Consider the following 24,005-nt stretch of genomic DNA (forward strand, 5'->3'; position numbering starts at 1 on the left):
CTGTTAAGTAACTTCCAAGAATGAGGTGCAGTGGATGAGTGTAGACAGTATCAGGGAGTGATGTTAGAGGATGGTATCACAGGAATGAGCAAGGTTTAAGGGAGATACGAAGAGTGAACATTGTTAGGGGAATGGTATCTTCCAAGAATAAGCCACTGTAGATAGAGGAGACTGGAAGGATGGATGGCGTGACGGATGGTATCTTCCAGCAGTGAGCCACTGTGGAGGATGGGGGAGACCGAAGGATGGATGGCGTGATGGGTGGTATCTTCCAGGAGTGAGCCGTTGTGGATGGGGGAGACCAGAAGGATGGATAGTATCTTCCAGGAATAAGACACTGTGTATAGGGGAGACTGGAAAGATGGATGATGTGATGGTTGGTATCTTCCAGGAGTGAGCCACTATGGATGGGGAAGATTGGAAGGATGGATGGTGTGGTGGATGGTATCTTCCAGGAGTGAGCCATTGTGGATGGGGGAAACCGGAAGGATGGGTGGTATCTTCCAGAAGTGAGCCACTGTGGATGGGGGAGACCAAAAGGATGGATGGCATTATGGATGGTATCTTCCGGAAGAGAGCCACAGTGGATGGTGGGAGGCCGGAAGGATGGATGGTATCTTCCAGGAATGAGACACTGTGGATGGGTGAGACCGGAAGGATGGATGGTGTGATGAATGGTATCTTCCAAGAATGAGCCACTGTGGATGGGGGAGACCGGAAAGATGGATGGCGTAATGGATGGTATCTTCCAGGAGTGAGCCATTGTGGGTGGTGGGAGATAGGAAGGGTGAGTGGTGTGGAGGATGCAGTTTTCCATGTAGAGAGAGCGGGGAAACAGTTCTTGAAGGCCCTGAGATGGGGAGATTGACATGTTTTTGCAATGATATGACAGTATGCCTGGACTCTAAGGATGTCATGACAAAGTGACGTAATTAAGAGGTCGGAGAGCTCACTGGGAGCTGATGGTGCAAGATATCGTGGCCCCATTCAAGATTTCTGCCTTTTACCATGCATGTCATTGAAGGGTTTTATGAAGTGTGTTTTTGTTTTGCACTGTCAAAAGAGTTCATTGGCTGTAACGTGGCAAAGGATCAAAAGAGGGTGTGGTCATAAACCAGGTAGGGATGCCAGGAGGAGTCACCACTGCCCTCACATTCCAGGTGAGGGATGTTGGTGGCCTGGATCAGAGTGGAAGTAAGTGGTGGAGGCAGAGAAGAGAGAATGTTTGTTCAAATCAATGAGAATTACATCCTTAATGATCCGTCTCAAGAATATTGACCCTCTAGACTGTTCCAGAATGAATATATTTGGAGCTGACCCAGAATTCCCTAAAAGCAAGGAAAAGCTTATTTTCACCAAGAGTTAAAACATGCACTCCTTCAGAGACTGAGCCCGCGAGAGTTTTTTTTCTCCCCCCAAAAGCAACACAAATGCTTTCTAAATTGTGGTTTAAAAAGATGTGATATCCTGTGAAGCGTGTATGTATTTACGCCTGACGGCTGCTCTTGTTATGTGACCAGGACTGCTAGGCAATTTGCGTATCTCTTCGTGAACATCAATGTGACCTCTGAACCCCACGAGGTGTCTGCGCTGTGGTTCCTGTGGTACGTGAAACAGTGTGGAGGCACCACTCGGATATTCTCGGTTACCAACGGGGGCCAGGTACGGAGTGTCCGTTCCCCCCACCCACCAACTTTCTTTGTGATTTTGCCCTCACCCAGGGTAGTGTCTTACAAGGTAACCGCTTCCACGTTTTGAAACGTGAGTGAATTTGGAACCTGAGTTTTGGAAATGGTTTCAAGCAACTTGCCTGAAAACAGTTCTCATTTCCTTTTCTCCTTCCTGAAGATGAGTTTGCAGCTAAAGAATGTTCCGTCTCGAATTAATTAGGTTTGGGGAATTCAGTCCCTTCCTTTTTTTTTTTTTTTGGAAGGTAGGGAAAATTAGTCCCTGTAGGAGGAGCCAAATTCCTACAAATCAAGTGATTTTCGAAAAAAATCCTCAAATGGGTAAAATGAGCATGCTTCAGGCTATTTCTGTTCTAGACATGCTCTGTACTGCATGGTACATGGTACATGCGCAAGGTGTAGAGTCTTTCTCCAACCAGTGAATAGTTCCTCTCCTTAGGAAATTTCCAGAACTCTCTAAGTTGTTCTTGTGGCCCCAAGAGCTATTGCCCATTTGACCCTTAGCTTCAGCAAATGTAGGACACTTGCATCTTTTCAGTATCTTTATACTTAGAAATTCCACATTGCTTATTTTGACCTGTATTTTGCTTTCTGAGCTATCATGAACTGCTATTTTGTGATTGTAGCCTCATCACCTGCCTTCTCCTCTAGGAACGGAAGTTTGTGGGGGGATCTGGTCAAGTGAGTGAACGGATAATGGACCGCCTCGGGGACAGGGTGAAGCTGAAGCGTCCTGTCACCTATGTTGACCAGTCAGGTGACAGCATCATCATAGAGACGTTGAATCATGAAGTGTATGAGGTAATTCAGCCTAGCCAAAAAAGAGCATATACTAAGCAGGCCTCGTGTATTCTGCAGCTTGTAACCAAATGTGACCCAGACAGTGGGGTAATTAGTGCCGGCACGTTTCGCCCTCTGTCTTCCAAATGACCACTTTTAGTTGACCTGCCTTGTTCTGCTGTGTCGCCTCACAGTGGCCTCAGTTTGTATGTGGTAACTGCTCAGGGTCATTCAAGATGGTAAATATGATGTTTCCCACCCTCTGTGAAGACCGACACTCACGCGTCTAAGGTGGTATTTTGTGTCTGTGTGTTTCAGTGCAGATACGTAATTAGCGCCATCCCTCCAACATTGACTGCCAAGATGCACTTCAAACCAGAGCTTCCGTCAGAGAGAAACCAGTTAATTCAACGTCTTCCGATGGGATCTATCATTAAGTGCATGATGTATTACAAGGAGGCCTTTTGGAAGAAGAACGGTAGGTTGAACTTACTCATGTTTAAAATGTGTTAAGTGAAAGGACCACACTCTTTTAGGGACCTTATGGTAGATACCGAACAGAAAATAGATTAAAAATGTCCGTGTTTGGGGCGCCTGAGTGGTTCAGTCGGTTGAGCGTCCGACTCTTGATTTCAGCTCAGATCATGATCCCAGGGTCATGGGATCCAGCCCCGCATCAGGCTCTGTGCTGAGCATAGAGCCTTCTTGGGATTCTTTCTCTCCCTCCTTGCCCCCACTCCCCTGCTTGCACTCTCTCTATCTAAAAACAGTTTTAAAAAGGGGCACCTGGGTGGCTCAGTCAGTTAAGTGTCTGACTCCTGATTTCAACTCAGGTCATGATCTCAGGTTCATGAGATCGAGTCCTCCCCATCGAGCTCTGCGCTGATGGCACAGAGCCTGCTGGGGATTCTCTCTCTCTGCCCCTCCCCCTCCGGCTTGTTCTCTCTCTCACTCTCTCAAATAAACATTAAGAAAAAGGTAAGTGTTTTTAAATGGGTAGAGAAAGGATCAGAAATCTCAGGCTGTCCATCTCTTCATAGCCTCTAGCAACACAAAATGATCCCAGCACCACTTGCTGTCAATGAAAGGAAAGGAAGAGACCCCACCAGTTGTGGGGCCCTGGTTCCTGCCTTGGGTCCTGCCACTTACTCTTCATGATCAGAGTGACACGGAGGGGTTCTGTGGGGAGACCGCTGCTCTGAAGTCCCGCAGTCCTGGGCTTCCCTGGCTTACCAGCTGAGCGGCCTTGGTGTGGCACTACCTCTCTGCCTCCGTGTCTTTGTATAGAATGGCAACAAGGAGGCCTACTGTCAGGGTGTTCCGAGAATGAGATGAGGCAGGGCCTGGGTGGATATGGTGGCTGTCGTTGCTAAACCTGCTCATACTCAAAGGATTCCTTCCGCCAGCTTCTTCCATGGGCTCATAGGGCTGATTCCGTCTAACTCAAGCACCTGTTACCCCGTGTAGCCCAGGGCTCCAGGGACACGGTACAGTGTGAGCCATGCATTGGTCATACATGACCATTATGTAAAGCTCATAGACATGGGTCATTTTCCATGTGTCTGGCTCCACAGACACCCTGTGTAGTTAGTGTGTGTATTGAACAGGAAATATCTACTAGGGGTGGGGCAAAGACTATGGTTTGAGATTTGCCTTCCTCTTAGCAACATAGTTTTTTTTTTGTCTTACATATTTCTTTTCTTTTGAGAAAGAGATAGAGGGCACTAGTGAGTGAGGGGCAGAGAGAGACAGAGAATCCCATGAGGGTCAGAGAGAGACAGAGAGGGAGGGAGACAGAAAAAAGAGAAGTGGGGCTCACCCCATGCAGGACTCGAACTCACGAACTGTGAGATCATGACCTGAGCTGAAGTCAGATGCTTAACCGACTGAGCCACCCAGGCGCCCTGTAGAGGTTTTTTTTTGTTGCTGTTTTATTTTTATTTTATTTTATTTTATTTTATTAAGAAAAAATTTTCTTAATGTTTATTTATTTTTTTTTTGAGCGAGAAAGAGACCGAGTGTGAGTGGGGAGGAGCAGAGAGAGAGGGACACACAGAATCCAAAGCAGGCCCCAGGCTCTGAGTTGTCAGCACAGAGTCCCATGTGGGGCTCGAAGCCACAAGCCGTGAGATCATGACCTGAGCCAAAGTCAGACGCTCAACTGACTGAGCCACCCAGGCGCTCCAGCAAAATAGTTTGTGTGTGTGTGTGTGTGTGTGTGTGTGTGTGTGTGTGTATTTTTCCCATAAATCTCGGATGAGGTCAATTTCAATCTCCCGATTTTCTCCTTATTAAGATTATTGTGGCTGTATGATCATTCAAGATGAGGAAGCACCCGTCTCAATAACTCTGGATGACACCAAACCAGATGGATCACTGCCTGCTATCATGGGGTAGGTTACAGCTGCATGCTCTAACTAAATTTCTAAATTTCTAATTCATATTGGTGTGTTGGTGTGGATGCTGGCAGAGCATATGGAATCGAATGCAAGCAGTCATAAATAACCCTACAGAAATATATCCTGTTCCAAGTATTAAAATATTAGAGTAGTGTTTTGCATGTGGCACAAGAACCCTGGGAAGGCTTTAGCTTTGTCTTCATTCCAAGTATCACCGCATAGCATCTGTTGAATACGTTCATTATTACCCTGGTATATAAGAGAGATAGCCAATGAGGAAGTGCTGTTGGAATTAGAGCCAGGCCTCGAGTGGATGTCACTCTTCCCCGTAGGTCGCTCCACGGCTGTCCTCACTGGGGATGGTTCAGGGTTTGGTTCTGTGTCTAGAAGAGGAGAGCCTCCCCGCTTCTCCTCCCATCCCCGCCCCGCCCTCCCCCTCCAACAGCTACTGTGGCCTCCAAGCTACACAAATAAAAGGGCTGTTGTTTCTACCACATGACACCAGAAGGGCACAGCTTCTGTAACAGCCAAGCGACTTTCAGAGAGACAGGGTGGTTTTCCCTTTCTCCCTGGGGACAGTTGAGCTCACGCAGGTTTGCATCATAGAAGGGAAATTAGCAAACCAAAAGGAGCAGACCCAAGACCCAGGACTCTGCAGGCTGCGTTCCTGGGCTGCTCACAAGATATTTTGCAACCACTTCTCTGGCTGTAAATTGTCAGAAATGGCGCTGGCCTCCCTGGGAAGGGTGAAGGGCAGGCGCTCACAAAGGAACGATCACAGGAACAACACATCCTCCTTGTCTCTAACCCCACTGGGCAAGAAGGGGTCCAGATTACGTGGGCAGTTTGCCATCGCCTTCTTTATGCCAAAGGAAAACAGAAGGTTGAGGTGGAGGTTTTGGGAGACTGTCCATCAACAGCAATCCAACTGTGGATGGAAGGACATTGATGTTCTTGCCCTGGGAGTTAGATACTATGGCCTCTGCCCTTCTGGGCTTTCTTTAGTGTTGTTATTAACAAAGACATGTAGTTTTCCAGATGGGAATAGGGCTATTTAGGCAGTTCCTAAAAAGTGATATTCTGATCTGTCTTATCTGGACACCTACATTTATTGCCTCCACCCTGTTCTTGCCTTGACATTGGATTGCCTCTACCCTGCTCTTTGCTCTGGGCAATGAAAGCCTTAACGATAGGGGTGGTAATTGCCTAGCACTGTGTTTGTGATAACTAGTACCTTTTGGAAACTAGAAAGGACCTTGTACTTCAGAACTGTGAAATGTCCCCCACCCAAAGCCAGCATGTTTAATTTCCTCAATAAAACAGCAAAGAAAGTTAAAGAATAGTCGTCTGTGGTTAGAATTAGATCCAAGGGGTTATTTCATTCTCGATTTGAGATTTGACAGGAACGGCCAACACTAACCGCCCTTTAGGAAAGGAGCTGTAAGGGGCACCTGGATGACTCAGTTAAGGGTCCGACTTCGGCTCAGGTCATAACCTCACGGTTAGTGGGTTCAAGCCCCACATCGGCCTCTGTGCTGACAGCTCAGAACCTGGAGCCTGCTTCAGATTCTGTGTCTCCCTCTCTCTCTGCCCCTCCCCTGCTCATGCTGTGTCTTTCTCTATCTCTCAAAAATAAATAAATGTTAAAAAAAATTTTTTAAAGTAACTGTAAGAAGCACCCAAGCTCTGAAAAGGTTTTCAGATATATCATTTAATATTTCATTGGATACTGGGGATTTTCATTGAAATCCTGTGTAAGCCTAAAATGACTGATTCTGACATACTCGTAAAATTTAACCAGAATCGTTTCTAGCAAGCCCCATGATGTAACAGTGTTAAATCAAGCAAAATTAGGACTATATCCCATAAAGTTCATTAGTTCCAATTTCTTAAGTAGTCCACAGCTTCCCCCGAAATGCATGTTGTAATCTTTGCTTCCCAGAATGATCTCGAATAATTTCATCGGAGAAAAAATTTCATTGTCCTGTAGCTCATTTGGATTTTTGAACAATTAGTAATATCAGCGTTACAGATAAATTATAACTGAGTTTTACTGAGTGATTGAATTTGAAGGCTTTGCTAGGCCAGTTTCTCAGAAGCCAACTTGGAGATGGAGATTTGGGTAGAGGGGGTCCGTTGGGGTGTGCGCTCAGGGTTATTGCCTGTGGGGAAGGGAAGGAGTCAGGACAGGGCAGGGGGAGAGGTTGGGCACCAGTGTTGTCCCACTGGAGGTCTCGGCCAGCCCTTAAGGAGGTCTAGAGCTGGGATGGCCCTTCAGAGGTGTCGTGCACTGAGGTGCGGGGCTTTGATACCCTCACCGCACCCCAGAGCTAGTCATTCTGGGGAGTGGCAGGACCTCAAGCCAGGCAGTTCTCTGCTGCCGAATGCAGTGGCTGGGAAAGTGTTCACCCATGAGCTGAGGGTAACGAGTGCTTGATCCTGAAGAGGGATCTGGGTGGCTCACCATGACATCCACTACAAGCTATTTACTTATAGATGTTTTTCCAGCTTTTAAAAAAGAATTTTTTTTTTAATTTAATTTATTGTCAAGTTAGCTAACATACAGTGTATACAGTGTGCTCTTGGCTTCGGGAGTAGATTCATTCCTGTGATTCATCACTTACATATAGCACCCAGTGCTCATCCCAACAAGTGCCTTCCTCATTGCTCATTACCCATTTTCCCCGCCCCCTCCAAGCCTCCTTTCAACCCTCAGTTTGTTCTCTGTATTTAAGAGTCTCTTGTGGTTTGCCTCCCTCTATGTTTGAAACTAATTTTTTTCCCTTCCCTTCCCCCATGGTCTTCTGTTAAGTTTCTCAAATTCCACATATGAGTGAAAACATATGGTATCGGTCTTTGACTGACTTATTTCACTCAGCATAACACCCTCCAGTTCCAGCCATGTTGTTGCAAATGGCCAGATTTCATTCTTTCTCATTGCCAAGTAGTATTCCATTGTATATATAAACCACATCTTCTTTATCCATTCGTCAGTTGATGGACATTTGGGCTCTTTAAAATTTTTTTTAAGTGTATCTATTTATTTTGAGAGAGATGGAGAGCGTGCGAACAGGGGAGGGGCAGAGAGAGAGGAAGTATCTCCAGCAGGCTTCGCGCTGGCTGTGAGCGCACAGCCTGGCACAGGGCTGCAGCTCACAAACTGTGAGACCATGACCTGAGCCAAAATCAAGAGTTGGACGCTCAACTGACTGAGCCACCCAGGTATCTCATGTTTTTCCAGCTTTTATCAAGTGTTTGGCAGAGGGTAACAGTCATTCCCAGGATATCATTTAATGCAACATGAATTCAACTAACATTTGCTCTCCCAGCTATATGCCAAGGACTGTGCTGAACTTTGGGGGTAAAATATTGAGTAGGAGGTAACCAGTTCTTTAGGAGCCCACAGCCTAGAGGGGTTTTGGACACAGGCAGACAGAAGATAGTATGGCATTTGCTATTGTAGGGGGAAATAATGGGAGTGTGTGGGAGAGTTAATCAATGTTGAGTATGTGGAGGCAAGAACACCTTAAAAAAAAAAAAAAAAGGCAACTCTCCTGTCACCTAATCGTTCACATGTAACCTCTCTCTCCAGCTTCATACTTGCCCGAAAAGCAGACCGACTTGCCAAGCTCCATAAAGAAATCAGGTAAGAATCGACATTGGAAACCTACACGAAACGTTAGCTTTCTATTGTGCTTGTTGCACTAACAACAGTCTGACGGCATCATGAAAAACACCACAGTCCACGAGTATTCTCAACAACGTGACAAATCAACCTTGTTGCAAACTTTTGGTTACAGCCCCGTGGACTCAGTGCTTGCCCACATGCGTATATTAATTTAGTTTTACATATTTGGGTTTATTTTGCAGCGGTGGAGAAGTAGGGTTTCTCTGCAGGAGAGATGGAGGAAATATGATAGGAAACACTAGCTGTGCAAAAAGCTTGAGGCTGAGTCCTGCTCACCTTGTGAGACCATTAGCCCTTTGACATGGTTCTCAGATTAGCCCTTTGATGTTGTTCTCGGACTGGCGTATCCTTTTTCTGGAAGGCAAATGCATAGTTGTGTTTCAGCGTGTTGCAACTTGTGTGCATATGTCCCCCTTTGTTTATCTAGCATGCAGCTCTGATGTTCCCTTCGATAGCTTCCTACTATAACAAACACAGTCATTTTAGGACAGTGGCTTTTTTTTCTTTCTTTCTCCCTTTCTCTTTTTGCCATGTTGTATTCGTTTTATTTTGCCTTGGAATCCTTTCCTTCATTCAAATAAAATCTTACCAGGAACTCTTCCCTGGAAATAGTCATTTGGCTATTGGGGGGTTGCCTCGGGGAATTTTCTGGGCTTGCCTTCTCGAGGGTAGCCCTAAATCCTTTGTTAGGGGACCAGTTCGCACACGCGTACACTTCTCTCTGCGTTTAATTGAAACAAATTAAGCAGCAAATGCACAAGCCGCCTTTGCTTTGAGAGTTACTTCGATGACTTTGGGATTCAGGCTGCAGAGGTTCCCACATTTGCGCATGAATGTGTTTATTTGAATTACCATGAGATCTGATTTCGGGAAGGAAACCATTGTCCACCTACTCAGTCAAAAGAGGAAGAATTTGGGGTCCAGTGACGGGGAATGGTTTGTCCAAGTCTCCACAGCTAGCTTGCGACAAAGTTAGAAATAGCATCTAACGCATGCGTTTTTTTTCATTACGCCACACTAAGCTTGACATTTTCTTTTGGATTTCCTGCTTTCCCTCCTTATTAATAGTAAAATAAATACCAGCCTGGATGTAGACATTTGGTTGATTCCACATGGTGGCTGAGCTTCTCAAAAGTTTTTATGAGGCACAACCCTTAGAACTCCGAATATGTCATTGACTGGAGCAAGTTTCCCAGACCTGACTGCCTCAAAATATACCAGGAAAATATATTTGGAAAATATATATTTTTGAGGCTGGTAGATTACGATTTTTGGTAGCTTAGCGGTGGGGCCTGAGTATTTTGTATTTTTTAACAAGCTTTTCTTTTAATTGCTTTTCTTTTTATTTTTTGAGAGACAGGGAGAGAGAGCATGAGAGGGGAGGGGCAGAAGGAGAAGGAGAGAGAGAATCTCAGGCAGGCTCCACGCTCAGCATAGAGTCCAGCACAAAGCTCGATCCCATAACCCTGGGATCATGGGTGAGCTGAAATCAAGAGTTGGATGCTTAACTGTCTGAGCCACCCAGGCACCCCTTTTAACAATCTTTTTAAATGATTATGATGAGCAGCCAGATTTAGAAACCAGTGAGTAAATACAACTACAAGAGATTTGCACACTGACCTCTATTGGCCATCATTTAAATTATGTTCTGTTACTTTTAAAGTCCAACTAATCAGTGCATTGCTCTAACATTTTTGACTTATGTAACTTTTCCAAAATTTTTAAGTTAAAAAAAATTTTTTTAATCAGCAATTTCTTTAGAAGTATTTATTTATTGGGGTGCCCGGGTGGCTCAGTCAGTTGAGCATCCGACTTCAGCTCAGGTCATGATCTCATGGTTCGTGGGTTCGAACCCTGCGTCAGGCTCTGTGCTGACAGCTCAGAGCCTGGAGCCTGCTTCGGATTCTGTGTCTCCCTCTCTCTCTGCCCCTTCCCTGCTCATACTCTGTGTCTCTCTCTCTCTCAAAAAATAAACAAACATTTACAAAAAAAATTTTTTAAGTATTTATTTTGAGAGAGAAAGAGAGCAGGGGAGGGGCAGAAGGGGGAGGGAGAGGGAGAGAGAATTCTAAGCAGACTCCACACTCAGCACAGAACCCGACTTGGGGCTTATTCCCATGACTGTGACATCATGACCTGAGCTAAAATCAAAAGCGAACTGCTCAACCAACTGAGCCCCCTAGGTGCCCCCCTAACCCCCTAGGTGCCCCCCTAAAAATTTAAATTTAATGGGAGGAAGGGATAGGGAAGATAATTTCCTGATGTATTTGTATGAACTTATCCTTGACTCATCTAATACTACAAAATACAGTAAATAATGACTTATGTTTCTATATAAGTGACTTATTGTCCATGAATGAAAAATTAACTGCAATGTAAGTTGACTGGAATTTAGGAGAAAGAGGGAGAGAGAGAATCCTGAGCCAGCTCCACACTGTCAGTGCATAGCCCGATGTGGGGCTTGATCCCACGAACCGTGAAATCAAGACCTGAGCCGAAATCAAGAGTCAGAAACTTAACTGACTGAGCCACCCAGGCGCCCCAAGATTTCGCTCTGTTTTAATGATTTTTATCACATGTCCCCAAAATAAGCTAAGCATCACTATACCTACAGAATAATGCTTGTCCATACTTCTGTTTTCTGGTTGACTCGCAAATGTTGGCATTTCCTTTCCTAACACTCACATGAAGTGGGTGGGTAAGAATTAGTCATCTCCTTCCAGAGTAGGAAGGAGGGTACCGTACTAGGCCGAGGACGGATTTTGACTCAGTAAATTTTTATTGAGCAACTAGCTGCAGGCAGGATTGCTCAGGAGAGTAAGTGCCTTGGCCCTGCCATTAATTTGCTGAGTGATGTTGTACCCATCTGCTCACACTGAACCTCAGCCACCTCATCGTTACATGAGGGGCATAGATTAGACAGAGGCAGGCAGGCAGGCAGACAGTAGTTCTGCCTTTCCTTTATGATTATTGATCTGTACTACGAACAGCTCTTTCAAGGAAACGAAACTTTTCCTGTTTGTGCTGGAACTTACATAGCCATGAATGTTCTAGGACATCACCTTAGCCATCACATTTGTCTTTCCCTTAAAACCTTCTATGGGGGCGCCTGGGTGGCTCAGTTGGTTAAGCGTCCAACTTTGGCTCAGGTCATGATCTCGCGGTTCATGGGATTGAGCCCCGCGTGGGACTCCATGCTGACAGCTCAGACCCTGCTTGGAATTCTCTCTCTCCCTCTCCCTCTGCTGCTTGAGGGCATGCTCTCTCTCTCAAAATAAACATTAAATAATGTTTTCTAATGTTATTGGCAACATAAAATTGTCACGTAAAAAAATTTTTTTTAAATATTTATTTATTTTTGAGAGAGAGAGAATGCAAGCAGGTGAGGGGCAGAGAGAGGGGGGGACTCAGAATTTGAAGCAGGCTCCAGGCTGCAAGCTGTCAGCACAGAGCCCGACACGGGGCTCAAACTCATGAACTGTGAGATCATGACCTGAGCCGAGGTCTGAGGCTCAACCAACTGAGCCATACAAGCGCCCCTAAAATTTTCATTTTTAAAAAACCTCTGTTTCTTTTATTACTAGTAAATATAACCTTCCCTTACCTCCTTTCCCCTCCTCTCTTTTTTGGCCATTTGTCTCTTCAGCTTTCAGGGCTCATCTTTCAGATTTGAGTTAAGCCCTTCACCACATTTTTTACCAAGCATTTTTTTCAGTTGCTCATTAGCGTATACCAAATATTTTGGAGCAATTTCAGTGTTTAAACTATGTAAAGACTAAGGAAGGTAAATACCAAAGCATATAACTGGATCAGTGTGAAGCTGTTCAAACAAATCCTGAAATTGAACCATTTCTTTCTAAAGGGGGGGATTTTAGTAAATTGGAACGTAAAAAAAATGTTTTTTTAATGTTTATTTTTCAGAGAGGGAGGGAGGGAGGGAGGGAAGGAGGGGGGAGGGGCAGAGAGAGAGGGAGACACAGAATCTAAGGCAGCCTCCAGTCCTTGAGCCATCAGCACAGATCCTGACACAGGGCTGAAACTCAGGAACCGCGAGATCATGACCTGAGCCAAAGTCGGATGCTCAACTGACTGAGCCACCCAGGCACCCCAAGAACTTTTTCATTTCACCAAGAGTCACTGTGAGTGTGAAAATATGTTTGAGGAAGTGCTTAGATCAGTTAAGCTACTGGTTTTTAAGACCTAATACAGGCCATGTTCTGTGAGAGTTGTTTACCTAATGAATTATGAGGGTAGCCAGAGACTGAGGTAACGTCATGAGGCACAGCATGTCAGTTGCCCTTGGAAGTACTGTGTTCACAGACCATTCTGTCAAGTGACTGATTACTAGACTAGGACGACCTTAGGCCTCTCATGGTGTAGAATATTTTATGTTATATGTAAAAGATTAAGTGAACTTTAGTTGTTCATAGGTCTTTAAAACATAAATAGAGGATAGTTAAAAGACACGGTCATATGTATTATAGACTTATAAAAGGGATTATCCTAGAAGTCTCCATAGTCCAGAAAAGTGACTTAACATCATTTCCTAAACTGCCTGCACTAAATCTAATCTTATTTTCCCCATTTGAATCCTGAATAGACATGATATGGGGTAGTAAAAGAGGTGAAAATGTAAAAGGAAAATTCTGTTGAGTCTTCAAATAAAATGACTATATTGAGGCGTGGAGGGGTAATTTGAGTGCAGAGATCCGTGGAACTGTTCCTTTTGTGTAGTTACCATCGATTTTATTTTTTCTTAATAAATCTGGTTCATTGGCAACAGCCCTGGAACTCATTATGTTTACTCTATACTCCTCAGCTATTATTTCCTTCACATTTTTTTTTATTCTTTTTTATAGGAAGAAGAAGATCTGTGAGCTGTACGCCAAAGTGCTAGGATCCCAAGAAGCTTTACACGTAAGAAACCCTCAGCTCTAATCCCTAGAAGGTTCTGCTCTGTTTGCTCTAAGTGGTAAAGCAAAGCCGATTCCGGCTTCCCGACAGTCTTATGAAGAGAGTCTTATAAAGGGATATACACTTACTGGAGGATTAACTTCCATCACAAAAAAGCCAGTAACGGCTGCCGGCAGGTGCATGCAATTTCTTTCGCAGTAATTCTTGGGCTGTTTCAATGCTCACTGGAAAACTGGCCGCCAGTTGCAGTCAGAGCTCCAGTCAGTCTGGAGCTGGGTGAGATCAGTTCCCAGGATGGAGGTCCTGCCCCCCCACCAGCCAGCTGAGTGCTGAATCTAGACTCTCTCAGGTCAAAGTCATCCTAATTGATTTTTCCATCTGGAGACTCCATTCACAGCTCACTTAGGGATTCTATCTGAGGATCCTATTAGATCGCTGGAGGCTTTTTCAGGGGATTATCTCTGAACTGTTCAATAATAAACTTGCGGACCGTGTCAAGGAAAAACTCAGACAATGTTCACTTGTGTCCCTTGGAAACCAGTTTTCATCTTCAGTGGTCCCCATTTAGACAGGATTCCCATCATTTGCTTTTCCAGCTCGGAGAAATGGTTCCGAAGAAAGCCTTTCGTAGACATTGTGCTTATCTTCTGCTTTCTCCCTTCCACCCTTTTCTTTCAGCCCTGGTGGATGGGCAAGTAAGGTCTGTTATTTAGAGAATCCAGAGATTTCCAGAACCCGACCCCTGATGGGGTTTCCTGCAGACTTATTCTAAAGACTTCAGAGTCTGCGTGGCGATGCCCTCTCTGCCAGATAATGGACTACTCCGTGGCTCCCCTCGCCAAGAGGTTGAGAAAACCAAAATATACATGTTCTGTCACTTGGTACCTCACAGAAGGCCATTTGCTTGGTACCGTCATGTTTCCCCTTAAACGAAATCGCGACACAGGGCCACCTTTTTTTAAACATAAACCTGTTGTTAAAGTAAGATACCGGAGAGACTTCGTTGTTGACAAGTTGCATTTCAGCTTTGTCTTCCCTTTGGAATTTTCTCCCCACTGAACTGCAGCCCGTGCACTATGAAGAGAAGAACTGGTGCGAGGAGCAATACTCTGGGGGCTGTTACACCGCCTACTTCCCCCCTGGGATCATGACTCAATATGGAAGGTACTATGTGGCCACTATACCGATTAATATAAGACATGCACACGGGGCTTCTGGGGGGCTCAGCCGGTTAAGCGTCGACTCTTGGTTTCAGCTCAGGTCTTGATCTTACAAACCGTGAGATCTGAGCTGAGCTCTTTGCTGACAGCGTGGAACCTACTTGGGATTCTCTCTCTCTCTCTCTCTCTCTCTCTCTCTCTCTCTTCCTCTCTCTGTACCTCCCGTGCTTGCTTGCTCTCTCTCTCTCAAAATAAATTAAAAAAAAAAGAAAGACACACCCCCAAATATATATATATGTAAAAGACATGCACCAAACTTAAACTCATAAGCAGAGCTCGATGGAAAGTTAGAAATAGTAGTCAGCACTTTGATTTGGAATGCCCTGGTAGCTAGTGTGTATATTTCTGGACGTCTATAGGAAAATAAGGATGTCGGTACATAGAACAATAGTTGTCAGAACATTGAATGAGAGCAGAGCACGGGTGAGGATTTCGGGTGTCAGTGCTCCATGTGGGGACTCTTCGAGCCGCACTGTCCTCCAAGGGGCCTTCTTCTTTTTCTTTTTTTTTTTCTTTACCTGTGTATTTATTATTGAGAGAGAGACAGAGTGTGTGCGGGGGAGGGACAGAGAAAGAGGAAGACACAGAATCCGAAGCAGGCTCCGGGCTCTGAGCTGTCAGCACAGAGTCTGATTCGGGGCTCGGACTCACAAACCGAGAGATCATGACCTGAGCCAAAGTCGGACGCTTAACCGGCTGAGCCACCCAGGTACCCCTCCAAGGGGCCTTCTTAAGCTCAGTCAGACGTTTAGTTTCACATGACTACCCTAGGCTTCTGGGTAGCCTTCTACGCAGAAGGACGTTAGCAAAACACGTCTTGCTGCAGCCATTCGTCTTTACAGGGAGGCGTCCCCACTGCACAGCGGGGGTGATCTCGCACAGCGTCAGGGGAGTCCACCTTAGCTTAGAAGCCCCCTGCCCCATAGGAGCCACTGTCTCTTGTAACAGCCTCATACGCATAGTGTCCATCCAGGGTTCCTGCAAGAGATATGCCCTGCTACAAGAGGCCCCACACTCAGGGAAGCCCAAATTGACAGCCTCCTACTGGGTATTTGCAATTCATGACAAGTCTTCCCGCCCCAGATGCGATCACCAGTGTGTGTAGGGGGTGGGGGGGAGGCATTTTTGCAGAAGCAGTGTCGCCTGGTAACGTCCCTGGCATTATACCTTCAGCGGGTTCCCAGAGGAACGGAGCTAGAAAGTTAACTCAAGGTCACATGTGTCCACAGAGAAACAAGGACTTGTTAACCCTTTCCTTACATGAGATGTTTCTTTGTCTTTTATTTATTTTTATTTATTTTATTTGATCCTTTTAAGTTTGTTTGAGAGAGAGAATGAGCAGGGGAGGGGCAGACAGAGAGGGGGACAGAGGATCTGAAGTGAGTTCATGCTGACGGCCCCAAGCCCGATGTGGGGTTCGAATCCACGAACTGCAAAATCATGACCTGAGCCGAAGTCGGATGCTCAGCCTACGGAGCCACCCAGGCTCCCCTTTCCAAGACCTCTTTGTGAGAGAAGGCCCAGTTCCCTGTCTTCAGCCAGGCGCCAGATAAATTCACAGAAGCTAACTGTACAGAGCTGGTTATTTTGAGACAGACATAGAATCCCTCGGGTCCCTCCTTTGCTAGAAATCCATTGCTCTCCTTGTCTTCCCACTGGCCACTGCGGTTCCTCCTGACACACTGGGAGTGCCTGCACGGCTGGGGTCTGCTGCCGGATGCCCTCTTGTGAAGAACGCACCCCTTTGGAAAAAACCGTGTAGGGACCAGAATGGACCACAAACAGGGAAACCCACAGCCAGGAAATCTTGATTGCGGATTTCACGTGTCTTCTTGTATTCTGATCCTGGTTGGCTAGGAAAAGGCCAACGTCCCCTTTAGCGACCGACGATCTGGCAGCCTGATTCTCCCTGGCTTGAAAGTTCAGCCCCTTGGGCGCAGGCCCAGACAATAGGGGTGTGGGGGGAGCCTTTCACCTTCGGTTGGGCCGCATGGGAGTCTTTGAACGGCTGGTGTTGCCCTGTCTTGGGTGGGATAAATAAATGAGGGCGGCGATGGGCTCATTTACCCTCAGTGCCTTCCCAAGTAACTGTGCGCGACCTCTCTGTTCCCTGGAAGGGTGATCCGCCAGCCGGTCGGCAGGATTTACTTTGCGGGCACTGAGACTGCCACACACTGGAGCGGTTACATGGAAGGGGCAGTAGAGGCTGGAGAACGGGCTGCTAGAGAGGTAAGGGAGACAGCCGTGTCACTCGCCCTCCGGAGTGCGGTGGCGGTTTTGGCATCTGGCCTTTCTTTCTGGATCTTGACTCTGGTACGTTTGTGCATCCACTTCTCGGCCGCTCACGCCACTCATGGGGCTCATCTGTGGCTACCCCCAACCTTAAATCGGTCGGACCTACAGAATGTCACTTCATAATACCGTGGCCACTTTCTTGCAGGTCTTGAATGCTCTGGGGAAGGTGGCGAAGAAGGACATCCAGGTTCAAGAACCTGAATCAAAGGTGAGTCTAGCAGCTTCACCTCCACTGACCAGTAATTGCATAAAAAACTGTGCCGCTCTAGGACACACACATGCATCGACTTGGCGGGTACGTTCCGCCCGTCCTTGTCCATGCGAGCGAGAGCTGTCTGCTAATGATCTCTGCTCATTCGTGCAGGACGTTCCAGCTGTAGAGATCACCCGTACCTTTTGGGAGAGGAACCTTCCCTCAGTGTCAGGACTGCTGAAGATCATCGGATTTACCACCTCAGTAACTGCCGCATGGATTGTGGTGTACAAATTCAGGCTCCTGTCCCGGTCATGAGGTTCTTCTGCCTGTGTCCTTCTGCTTCTCTTCCCCGGCAGCATCAAAAGCAAATTGTTGGCAAAGGCTGTGTCGTTGGACTGTTGTTAATATGCACCGGATTTAACCCCTCGGTGTAGTCTCATTCGGTGTCAGAGTAAAAACAACCCAAAAAACCACCTCGTAATTTCAATAAGATCAAACTGCATTGTATGATTTGCCTGTGTAGACTGATTTGTTCTGATTGGGAGAGTAAAGCCATGTGATCGATTTCTTAATTTCAAGGCATCAAATTGAATTGCTGATCAGAAACCATTACCATGTCGGGTTTTTTCTCCTCGTTAACACAAAATGCTTGATGATTGCACAAATGAAGCATTTCACTTTCTCCTTGGAGCGGTTGCGTAGGCACAGGCCCAGCCTGTGACTGTCCTTTTCAGTCCTTAGGAAATGGTGAAGCCCAGAGGCTCATAGCTTCCTGGGGGTGCGAGGCTCCCCCTTTGGATGAGGGGTGGTAAATGGAAGCCGTACACATAGACCATTAGTGGGGGACATCTTGTGGGCTGTGCCTCAGGGATCTCCCGCCGCTTCTAATTCCTGTGAAGTTTCTAGACATCCGATCTAATGTTCAGTTGACTTGCTGTGACTTCTGTGTAGCTCCCCAGGGGATCACAGTAAACTAGTGGCAGGACTGTCTCCCGGAAGGACAGTCCTTATGAGCTCTGCAAGAGACCAGCTGCATTTGGTATCTTCTCTTCCTCCTAGAAGATGGCTAAACATCACTTCACTCATCATTCGTGATAATATTCACGCCGATTTCAAGAAAGTATTGTCCTTTTTGCAGGTAGACCCTGGCTGTCTGAAGACCCCTAGTGGCATATATTTTTTTTTTCTTTTGTCCTAGGACCTTAGTAGAATTAGGCGGGTCTGTTAACTTAAATGACACAGTTACCTTTGAGTAAATACTGGTATGCTAATCTCTCTCAAGTAGGAACTGAAATACATCTGATAAATTTCCAATTGCTATTTGTTGAGACTACCAAATACAGAAAGGAAATTGGGACTTTCTAGCATACCCTCACTGGCTTTAGTTATTCATGACAGACAGGACATTGACTGATTTTTTTTTTTTTTAATTTTTTTTTTTTTTTTTTTTAACGTTTATTTTTGAGACAGAGAGAGACAGAGCATGAACGGGGGAGGGGCAGAGAGAGAGGGAGACACTGAACTGGAAGCAGGCTCCAGGCTCTGAGCCATCAGCCCAGAGCCTGACGCGGGGCTCGAACTCTCGGTCTGTGAGATCGTGACCTGAGCTGAAGTCGGACGCTCAACCGACTGAGCCACCCAGGCGCCCCGACATTGACTGATTTTAATACGAAGAGTGACTTCTCTATTTTAGGAGTAATGTGGGCCCAGAATGGTGCCCACCTCTTTCTGGCCTTTCCCATTTTAAAACCTCAGTTGTTGTTTTGTTTTTGTTTTGTTTTGTTTTTAAAGCCCCTTCCAGAGGGTTTCAGCCTTAAAAGACTACTTTTTTAGATATAAGCATCCCGAAGAAAAATCAGCACCGATGTGATCAAATAAAGCAGTTGACAAGATTCAGCGAACTTGGGTACACAGGTGGATACGCAGTTAATACCTTATCCCACATCACTGATGAACGAGGCATTTTAGAGGAAGTTTCTAGATAGTTGAAGTGTAGTCTTTAAAGTACCAAAAAGTTTACATAAAATTTTTGATGGGCATACTTCCACACATTATTCAACAAACAAGATTCAAATTCATCTTTTTTTAATTAGGTCAATCGTTAAGTGCCTCAATTATTTTATACTTTCATAAGAGAGAATGATACCATTGTGTTTACCCCTCTGCTGAATGTCACATGATTGGTTTATAGCTGCTAAGTCTACCACTGCTCCTTCTATCTTCTCCCATATTCAGGATTTTATTTCATACCCTTATTATCCTAATACCTCTTGACCTCATCTCCTATCTCTTATTGAATGGGAATGAAAGATTGCAGAGAAAAATCAACCCAAGTTTATTGCATAATTAACTTTATAAATTTGCAAGTCACTGGACCCTGATAACGAGGGCTTAAGGTATTCCAGTTTTGCCTGTCCTAAGAGCAAAGAGTAGGATTTTTCTGCCACTCTTTACTTTGTAATTGAAAAGCGTTTTAGCTAACGTAGGAGTTTGGGTAATGCCTTGGATGTGCTCCAGTCCGGAAGGAGTTGCCGCATACTATATCAAACCGCTTAGAGAAATCACATCCCTGATCTATTTCAGTTGTTTCTGTTCACTTACTGATTAACGTGGTTCTGACACACCTTTTGGGAAATGCTGATTTAAACCTCTTAACTGGCAACAGCTTTAACTGGGAGGAGGTTGTTAGCATAGCTAAGTCTTTAATGTAGAAGGACTCCTGAGTCTGTGATGTACCCTCTTCTCAAACTTTTTAGAAAACCCATTTCTTTCTCCTGATGAGAACCAGCCCTGTTAAACTGCAGCTTGAGCTTAAAAATGAATGCTAGTCCAGGTGTACCTAGGTAGGAAATCAGAGCTGAGGACACCCGCCATTTTGTTTGTCCACTGCCAAGATCCCATAGGTAGGTCTTTCTTCCAACCCTGAGAAATGAAAGGCAGTTTAAGCAGCTCATAGGGCCTGGCGTTAGCTTCCCAGTTCTGAAGGCTGAGTAGGCCTCGCTCCATAGTAAGGTCGAGAAGTAGACGTAAAAAGCGAACCTTTCTGTCACGGATGTTGAAGAACGACTTAAACCACACTGAAGGAAAACTACCGAAGGATTGTGAACTATGTTTACTTGGATTGTGAACTTGGTGCCTCGTGCTCTGTCTGAAATGTGCCCCAGTGCTACATGTGCGAGTACACGTATGTGTGTGTTTTGCCACTGAAATACGACTTTGCCTGTGTGGTACTGTTTTGTTTGTTAATAAAGTGCACTCCCATCCCTGATTCAGACCTGGCTCCTCTTTTCAGTCAGTGCTCCCCAGGTTAGCTGGCTTCATAGAGCAGGAGGTCACCAGCAGGCCTCGTCCATGGATAATGGGCTGAAAAGGCCACTTTGTATGGACTCCCAAATTCTCAGACTTCCACGTGACTCTTCTGTCATACCGAGGGTTCCGGGGAGCTGATTAAATGCTAGCACATTGTGTTCCCGACGGGGCCACAGTGTGGAGTCTGATGGAAGCTTTCTCAGCTTAGGATACCTTGAGAAATCACTGTGGTTTTCTGCTTCAGTCTCCATCTGGAAAAGGGTGGGCTGTACTTGATGGCTTCTAAAGATTCTTTTTCATGTCAGTATTATGTGATGTACACATTTGTTGCCAGCACTCTGCCTATTTTTTTTTTTTTTGAATTTTGCATCCTTTAAAAAAAAAAACCTATTATTTAAATTCAAGTTAGTTAACATACAGGGTAGTCTTGGCTTCAGGAGAACCCAGTGATTCATCTCTTACATATGACACCCAGTGTTCATCCCGAAGAGCGCCCTCCTTGGTGCCCATCACCCATTTAACCCATCCCCCCACCCACCACCTTTCCAGCGACCCTCAGTTTGTTTTCTGTATGTCTTTTATGGCTTGCCTCCCTCTCTGTTTTTATCTTATTTTTCCTTCCCTTCCCCTGCGTTCATCTGTTGGGTTTCTAAAATTCCACATATGAGTGACATCATATGATATTTGTCTTTTCTCTGACTGCCTTATTTCGCTTAGCACTCTATTTTTGTAAGGGCAAGTCGCTTAGCCTTTCTGTGTCTTTTTTATCTTTTTTTTTTTTTTTTTTTGAGGGTGGGGAGGAGAAAGAGAGCCAGAATGTGAGCCAAGGAGGGGCAGAGAGAGAGGAGGAGAGAGAGAATCCCAAGCAGGCTCCACGCTATCAGCACGGAGCCCAGCGCGAGGCTCGAACTCACGAACCACAAGATCGTGACTTGAGCTGAAATCAAGATTCGAACACTTAACCGACTGAGCCACCCAGCTGCCCCTCAGCCTGTGTCTTGGCTCATTCCTTGTCTTAGGTCGGGCTCCCTGGAAACAAACAGAGTCGGGGCAGAAACTTTACTGGGGACAGTTCTCAGGAAATACAGCGAAGGGGGTGAGCGAGGCCGAAGAGGGCAGGAGTTGGCGGCTAGAAAGCAGTTGCAGCTGAGACCTCGGCAGACCCTCAGGAGGGGCTGGGAAGATGCTTCAGAATTGATCCCCACTGAGACAGGGGATCTGGCCTCTCTCCCTTCATTAGCTGCCCTCTGTGGAGGGGGTGTTTCCTTGACTTGGGTGAGGCAGGTCCAAGGACGACTGCCAGTAGCTGGGAAATCTGGGGAGGGGCATGTGGTATCCACTTGACTCCCCACGAACATACAGTCGCCCTTTGTCACGGAAAAGACGTGAACTTGAGCTTCGGTTTTACAGATAGAACGGGGCTATCTCCGTGAGCCTATCCCTGTTAGATAAGGAAACCGTTTTTAGAAGGTTGTACTTCTGTGCTATGTATGGGCAAGAAAAAAGTCAGAAGTGGAAGAAACTCTGGAAATCATTCAACCTCCGTCTCAATGAAGAAGCCCCTTCCACAGGTTACTAGCGGATCAAAGCAGGGGAGATGTGCATTTATAAGCAACAGCCCCGAATCTGATGTTTTCAGGAGTCAGTCAGCTAAAAATGAACAGCAAGCAGCAGGGAGGGTGCCCTCGAGAGTAGCAGGGATTGTGGCTGACTTGGTGGGTGCCTCTCTCAACAGTATTTACATTCGAATTCCTTTAAAAGAGTGCTAACCAGTGAAAACATCTGAAGGCTTTGCTCACATGTCAAAATTGTTCTGTAAGTTTCTGATAGATAAAAATGCAGGGTTTGGTTTCACGTCACTTAAATGACAAATTCTTTTTTTTTTTTTTTTAATGTTTATTTATTGTGAGAGAGCGAGTGCTCGAGCAGGGGAGAGGGGCAGAGAGAGAGGGAGAGAGAGAATTCTAAGTAGGCTCTGCGCTGCCAGCCCAGAGTCTGATGTGGGGCTCCATCTCACAAACCGTACGATCATGACCTGAGACAAAATCAAGAGTTGGACACTTAACTGACTGAGCCACCCAGGGGTCCCTAAATAACAAATTCTTTTGGGTGCTTTTGCTTTTCTGAGAAGTGGCACTATAAGACCAGTGACCATTTTGTGAAACTATTTTTTTTATTAGATTTATTTATTTTTTGAGAGACAGAGTGAGACAAAGTGAGAGTGGGGGAGGGGCAGAGAGAGAGGGAGATACAGAATCTGAAGCAGGCTCCAGGCTCCGAGCCATCAGCACAGAGCCCGACGCGGGGCTCGAACTCGTGAACCGCGAGGTCATAACCCGATCTAAAGTTGGACGCTCAACCGACTGAGCCACCCAGGCGCCCCATGTGAAACTATTTAGAACACGTAAGAGAGGCCTGGTTTGGAAGGACAAAAAGACAAAGCGGAAAAGAGTCCCCCCCCCCCCCGCAAAAAAAAAATCCCTTTTAGACCAGAAATCTCCCTCAAGAAATTGCCCTTCTTCCAGCCCACCCCAGGCAATGCTTATCTCTGGTCATGTCAAAGTCACGATTGACAAGAACAGTACCAAACTTTATTGGGAAAACCATATCCTTCTGTCAGCGCTCAGTCTGTGCTGACCACGATGTAATTCTCGTAATCAGGACATCAATATTGAGCAGATTTTCTTAGAACTATGAAACTATTGGGTGGCTCAGTCGGTTAAGCATCTGACTTCGGCGCAGGTCATGATCTCACGGTTCATGAATTTGAGCTCCGCATCGGGTTCTGTGCTGACAGCTCAGAGCCTGGAACCCGCTTTGGATTCTGTGTCTCCCTCTCTCTCTGCCCCTCCCCTATTCACGCTCTGTCTCTCTCTCTCTCTTAAAAATAAGCATTAAAAAAAAAAAACTATGAAACTACTGTCCACCTGATACCAAGGTGGTGGTAAAAATGAAAGGTGTGTCCCTTAGCCTGAAGAGGCCGGCTGAGACATCAGAGGAACAGACAATCACTCAACACATACTTACTGAGCACCTACTATGTGCTGACAGGCACCGTGCTGGGATTCAGCAGTGACCAAGACAGACAGAGCTCACCTCACGGAGCACGAAGTCTAGTGTAGACGCCAAGGAACACATTCACCGTGGGTCTGGTCGGTGCCATGACAGAGAGGCACACAATATACGAATGCGGCGGAAGTGTTCTGGGAGGACATGAGATTTAAGGGGAAGTTTCCAGGATATGTCCTCAAGCCTTTAGAAGTGTCACCATGTAGCAAATCAATGAGAATACGGCATCGGACAGAGAAAGGAAGTACCAAATAATAAGATGGCTTAGTCCGTTCGGGCCGTTTCAACAAAATGCCGTAAACTGGGTGGCTTCCGTACGGCAGAAATTTATTTCTCACAGTTCTGGAGGCTAGAAGTCCAAGATCACTGGATCCAGCAGATTCGGTGACTGGTGAGGGCCCACTCGCTGGTTCCCAGTCGATGCCTTTTTCCTGTGTCGTCATCTGG

General features: G+C 45.9%; 1 protein-coding gene across 1 annotated transcript in view; it reads left to right on the forward strand.

The window, feature by feature from the left end:
• LOC102961954 overlaps nt 1-17,687 on the forward strand; it is a 69,858-nt gene extending 52,171 nt beyond the window's left edge. Inside the window, exons 6-15 of the mRNA XM_015538513.2 lie at nt 1,521-1,662; nt 2,340-2,489; nt 2,787-2,946; nt 4,765-4,861; nt 8,460-8,513; nt 13,415-13,472; nt 14,536-14,633; nt 16,807-16,918; nt 17,130-17,192; nt 17,349-17,687. Coding sequence (XP_015393999.2) covers nt 1,521-1,662; nt 2,340-2,489; nt 2,787-2,946; nt 4,765-4,861; nt 8,460-8,513; nt 13,415-13,472; nt 14,536-14,633; nt 16,807-16,918; nt 17,130-17,192; nt 17,349-17,495 — 1,081 coding nt within the window. The 3' untranslated portion in view covers nt 17,496-17,687. The remainder of the gene's footprint in view (nt 1-1,520; nt 1,663-2,339; nt 2,490-2,786; nt 2,947-4,764; nt 4,862-8,459; nt 8,514-13,414; nt 13,473-14,535; nt 14,634-16,806; nt 16,919-17,129; nt 17,193-17,348) is intronic.
• The last annotated feature ends 6,318 nt before the right edge of the window (nt 17,688-24,005 follow it).

Source organism: Panthera tigris, chromosome X, assembly GCF_018350195.1.
Source record: "Panthera tigris isolate Pti1 chromosome X, P.tigris_Pti1_mat1.1, whole genome shotgun sequence".
Lineage (NCBI taxonomy): Eukaryota > Metazoa > Chordata > Mammalia > Carnivora > Felidae > Panthera > Panthera tigris.